This window comes from Lycium barbarum, chromosome 5, assembly GCF_019175385.1.
Source record: "Lycium barbarum isolate Lr01 chromosome 5, ASM1917538v2, whole genome shotgun sequence".
Classification (NCBI taxonomy): domain Eukaryota; kingdom Viridiplantae; phylum Streptophyta; class Magnoliopsida; order Solanales; family Solanaceae; genus Lycium; species Lycium barbarum.
The window spans coordinates 22,066,159-22,071,663 of NC_083341.1; the positions used below are offsets into that span (position 1 = coordinate 22,066,159).

Consider the following 5,505-nt stretch of genomic DNA (forward strand, 5'->3'; position numbering starts at 1 on the left):
AAAAATAAAAGAGGAGTGGTAGTATTTATTAATCTCTCTGTTTGAATGTATGTGAATTTATTTTTTTAATTCATATCAAAATAAATGATTTCTTTTTTAATTTGAAAATAAATTTATTTTATAAAATAATTTACAGTCAAATAAATATTTTAAATTTATTTTAAATTATAAGTTTCAATTTTTTTTTAATATCGTGTCCAGTTAAATGGGTTGGCGGGAGTATCATTTTGTCTGTTTTGGTCAGAGCAATTTCGTTTTCAATTTATCTTCTCCTTTGTCTCCTTTTTGTTGAACGCGGAAAGGAGAATAAAGGAAGAGAGAAAAAAGCTTTGTTATATTTCAGTTATTTTTCTTTCTAAATATCAAAATTGTTCTTCGCTTTCTCTCCTTTTCCCCTTCATTCAATTGAAGGATAATTTTCAGAAATAGTTTTGTTTCTCATAACCGAAAAAAAGAGAGAAAGGAGAAGCAACAATTAAATTTCTTTTTTTATTTTAATTTCAATAGAGAAAAGAAAAAAGAAATGAATGTGATGCGTCGCCTCAAAAGCATTACTTCTGGACGATCTTCCGTTTCCGATCCTGTAATTTTCTTTTATTTATTTATGGCATTTGTCGTTAATTTTTTTTTTTGTTTGTTTAAATATGATTTGTTTGCTTTGTTTTTGTGGAAAGAAAAGCAAGATTTTCAACTTTTTTATTTTTTTTAGAAGAAATGAGATGATATAATGGAAATTTATGGCATTTTGTTTTTGTTGCTTACTTTTTTTTTTCTTTTGTCTAATATGATTTCTTTGTTTCGTTCTTGAGGAAAGAAAAGTTATTGAGAATTTTTTTGATTTGCGTAGCAGGATTTTTCGATTTTTTTTTTAAATGTTCGGTCAATTTGACTAGAAATTTTGCCTTTAATTCTTCTCTTTTATGCTTATTTGTAGTTGATTAGCTTGTTAATGCGACCGATCGATCCAAACTATTTTTTTGGTCTAAATGTGATTTGTTTGCTTCGGTTTTTTGATTTGTGTGGCCTGATTTTTCAAGTTTTTGGGTTTTTTTGACCGAAAACTTAGTGTCGAATTCTTCTTTTCTATGCTTATTGGTACTTGTTAATCTTGTTTATTAACTTTGTAATTTGGTTGTTATGTCTAAATTAGTATTTTGTAAACTTAGCTGAAGATAATATGTTGAATAACTCATGAGATGATTTTATTTGTTTGTCCTGATGTGATTTTAAGTGCAGTCTCATGTTTTTCCTTAAATTTAATAGGGAGGGGATTTAAGCCTAAAAAGAGTGAAGTCTGAGCAACAAGTAAATCACAAGATGGATAGTGAAATTCAATTGGAAGAGCGATGTACTATAGTTCCGAAGGAGAATGTGACTTCTACTTCCGAGGAGAGTAGTGCTAGTACGTTGAATGTCGATAATAAGCCTGGATATGTGGAGCTTCCACAAGAAATGAGTGAAATGAAAATTACAGACAAACACTCTGATGACCACGCTGATGACATAAAGGTAGCTTCATATTTGTATCATTTACTCGTAGTATTGTTTATATAAAGCATTGGAGAAATTGCACTGTTTACCCTTCAAATGGGCTGGTCTTTAATTTTTGTCCTTCAGAATCGAACTTATGCCTAGCGGGGCATAAGGGCATAACTTGTGAGATATTATGATACGGAAATATTTAGTTATGCCCTGCGAAAAAGTTGATTGCCTTAAGGGGCAAAAATCAAAGACCAGCACAAAATAGGGGCAGTTGTTTATAGAGAAGCCTTTTTTATGATACTAAAATGTTACTAATTATAGGACTTGGAGCCTGCTGTTGTTAGTGGTAATGGAACAGAAACAGGCCAGATAATTGTGACTACTGTGAGTGGTCGAAATGGACAGAAGAAACAGGTAAGTTTCATTTTCATTATTGAACAAAATTAGATGTGATGACCTTTGTTTCATTATCTATTTGGGCTTAATCAATTAATGACGTTCATATTATTGTCCCAGACACTGTCTTACATGGCTGAACGTGTGGTGGGTACGGGTTCATTTGGAGTTGTATTTCAGGTAAACTTGTGTTTGATTTTCAGTAGGAAGGATTAGGTGTTTATTGTAAGCGTTGGAGTCGTCTGGGTGGCTCTGCTCGATTTTTGCTCATTCTTGTCTCTCTTTTTTTGTATTTCTTAGGCTAAGTGTCTAGAAACAGGTGAATCTGTCGCAATAAAGAAGGTTTTACAGGATAGGAGATACAAGAACAGGGAACTACAGATTGTGCGCATGCTCGATCATCCTAATCTTGTTCACCTGAGGCACTGTTTCTATTCTACTACTGAGAAGAATGAGGTTTACCTTAACCTTGTTCTGGAGTATGTGTCTGAAACTGTTTACCGAGTTTCAAGGCACTACAGCCGAGTGAACCATCACATGCCCATCATATATGTTCAGCTGTACATGTACCAGGTGAGAATTTGCCACATTCTTTTCCTTTTCCCCATCATGGTTCTGGGCTTTCAGATTGTAGTGACTGAGATTTCTTGTTTAGAAAATTGATATTATGAATTATCTTGATTCTTCAGAAGTTATAACTTGATATTATAATTGTGCAGCTATGTCGGGCTCTGAATTACATGCACAACGTAATTGGGGTATGTCACCGTGATATTAAACCGCAGAATCTTTTGGTAAGCTTGCTGGTTATGCTCCTTTGCTTTTAAGGTGTTTGTAGCTCTTCCATTTCCTTGCCTATATGAGACAATCGCTTTTCCTCTTCCTTCATTATTCTTGCCTTAGCTCTAACTATTTGTGGTATTATTGTTTTAATTATTGCTACAGGTTAATCCGCACACTCATCAGTTAAAGATCTGTGATTTTGGTAGTGCAAAGATGCTGGTATGTGGTGTTCTTTTGAGAACTATGTTTTCCTAGGTGTTTTTGTCTACTCAGACTTTTGTCCTCTTACCATAGGTACCCGGGGAGCCCAATATTGCCTACATTTGTTCTCGGTATTATAGAGCGCCTGAATTGATCTTTGGGGCTACAGAGTACACAACTGCAATTGATATGTGGTCAGCTGGATGTGTTTTTGCTGAGCTACTTTTGGGACAGGTGAGTTGAATTCGTGCCTATTTTCTCACTCTTTCTGATGTAACCTGTAGAAAGTTGGTAATTTGTTCTTACACCTGCACATATATTTGGTTTCTGTTATGCCTCTCTTTTACTGAGGTAGACATGTAAGCGCTTGCACCTAAATGTTAACCTACTTGTAGGCTGGTTTTCATTTTTCATGGATCATAGATCATGATAGTGTTATTATATATATATATATATATGTTTTTTTTTTTTTTTTTTTAATATATGCGACTTACCTACAAAAGTTTTAGAAAAAGGTTTTCTTGCTAGCATCATATTTTGAGTTACACTGGTATAAACTAGTCTGATGCGTTGAATGTTGCGTTATGTTTAGCCTCTTTTCCCTGGAGAAAGTGGTGTTGATCAGCTGGTGGAGATCATCAAGGTATGCTATTATGATTTATTTCATCCCCCATTTTTAGAGCAGTGTCAGTTGAGTTCCATTTTCTTGCGTATGGTCTTGATGTACTTAATCATGCTAGATTTTGGGGACACCAACTAGAGAGGAAATTAGGTGCATGAATCCAAACTATACAGAGTTCAAGTTTCCTCAAATCAAAGCTCACCCGTGGCACAAGGTTCGTTACAAATTACTAAGTAGCTGTATCTCTGTCTTAGTTTCTTTTGTTTCTTCTCCGTGATGAAGTTCTTTGACCCACTCACTCGCATTGAGGCGCTGAAAAAATTTGAATATTTTGTAGATATTTCAGAGAAGAATACCTCCTGAAGCAGTAGATTTGGCATCAAGGCTGCTCCAGTATTCTCCAACTTTGCGTTGTACTGCTGTAAGTGAATGACTTAGCCTTTTCCTTCTGTTAGTATAAAGCTTGAAAATAGTTAATGAGAAAACACGCAACTATGTTAAACTGAAAGTTGTGGATTATGTACTAATCTTGGGGATAATCAATAAGTTTATGAACCCTACTGACAGTTACCTATTTCAAAAAAAAGTTTATGAACCCTACTGAGAGTGTGAACAAGTTTTACAAATAGTATTTCAAAAACATGGTTGTAGAATCATTTTTGGGATTTGAGATCAAGAGGTATGTTGAATGAGTCATAAGCTTTGTATTCATTTTCAGTTGGAGGCATGCGCACACCCTTTCTTTGATGCTCTGAGGGAACCAAATGCTTGCTTACCTAATGGGCGACCTTTGCCACCCCTATTCAACTTTACACCTCAAGGTTGGCTGAGTTCCTCTTTTTTAAATATCGTTATACTTATTACACCCCATCTGACTGTAGTAAGCCTCATGCAGAACTTTCTGGTGCACCTACTGAACTGAGACAACGCCTCATTCCTGAACACGCGAGGAAATGATTTTTGTGTGGAAGGAACATCTCTTAGACATTGCTGATGAGTTTTTGAGAGGTTTGTTGTCCATGTGATCGGCTTTGTTCTACAACATCAAGGATAGTCTTAGACTTGTGCAAATGATCGGAGTTAGGTTCACATTGTGAGATTCTTTTATTTATTAAGTTGACGTGTTAGTGTAGAATGCCCTAGGCAGTTCTAGATGAGTTCACATCTATTCTTTTTTTGTTACAACAAACATCTAGTTTGTGGGGCATTCAGAAGATCAGTAGCTTCTTCCAAACAGGATTACTAGTTGAAATAGCTTTATTTATGTGTATATCATTTTGATTTCCTTCCACTTGCCCTGCCGTAATGTGAAGTTCTTTATTTTAACGTATTCTCTGATGTCTCTTCAGAACTAATTAAGTAATCTCAGTAGAGAGTTAAACAACATGACTCTCGTCTTCTAGATCCCAATATTGCAGACGGACATTTTCTTACCCATTTTGTGTTTGGACATGAAAGGGGTATCCTCAAAAATGGACTAAGAGTTACCAAATAGCCTCAGTCAAATTACTCAAACCTTAATGAGTTTTGAGAAGTTTGCGTTTAAAGGATGGGGCACATAGAATATGAGTAAGCTTAATAACATCATTTGATGCATTTAAATAAGCAGAGAATACCGTTGTATCGTTGTAGGTTTTGTACTGTGATTGGGAGCTCCTGAATCGCAAGAGCTTTTATGCTTTTGATATAACTTAGGACCCCCGTGAGAATTTTTCACTTTTTTCCGAAAAATTATTTTACTTTATTTGGAAGCCATGAAAATTGTAAATATAACTTGAAGTATTTGGAATTTGAAAGCACTTAAAACTTTTTTTTTACTTTTTTTTTCCACTTTTAATACAATTACACAATCAATTATTCTTTGCAAAAACTATAATTAAATTCAACACCAACTCTAAATTTCAAATAAAATAAAAAATATTTGATTTTCATACTTAGCATTAGCAACTTAGGGTCTTATCTAATTTACCTCCACTCACGAATGCGCCAATACCATTTGCCAAAACTAGCAACCGAACAAA

General features: G+C 34.5%; 1 protein-coding gene across 1 annotated transcript; it reads left to right on the forward strand.

The window, feature by feature from the left end:
• Positions 1 to 286: 286 nt before the first annotated feature.
• Positions 287 to 4,775, forward strand: LOC132640710 (shaggy-related protein kinase epsilon-like). Its single transcript, XM_060357440.1, has 13 exons — positions 287 to 583; positions 1,264 to 1,509; positions 1,804 to 1,896; positions 1,999 to 2,058; positions 2,179 to 2,451; positions 2,598 to 2,672; positions 2,824 to 2,880; positions 2,956 to 3,096; positions 3,455 to 3,505; positions 3,603 to 3,698; positions 3,822 to 3,905; positions 4,203 to 4,305; positions 4,380 to 4,775. The coding sequence occupies exons 1-13, from the start codon at positions 524 to 526 to the stop codon at positions 4,439 to 4,441; spliced, it is 1,401 nt and encodes a 466-aa protein (XP_060213423.1). The 5' UTR covers positions 287 to 523; the 3' UTR covers positions 4,442 to 4,775.
• The last annotated feature ends 730 nt before the right edge of the window (positions 4,776 to 5,505 follow it).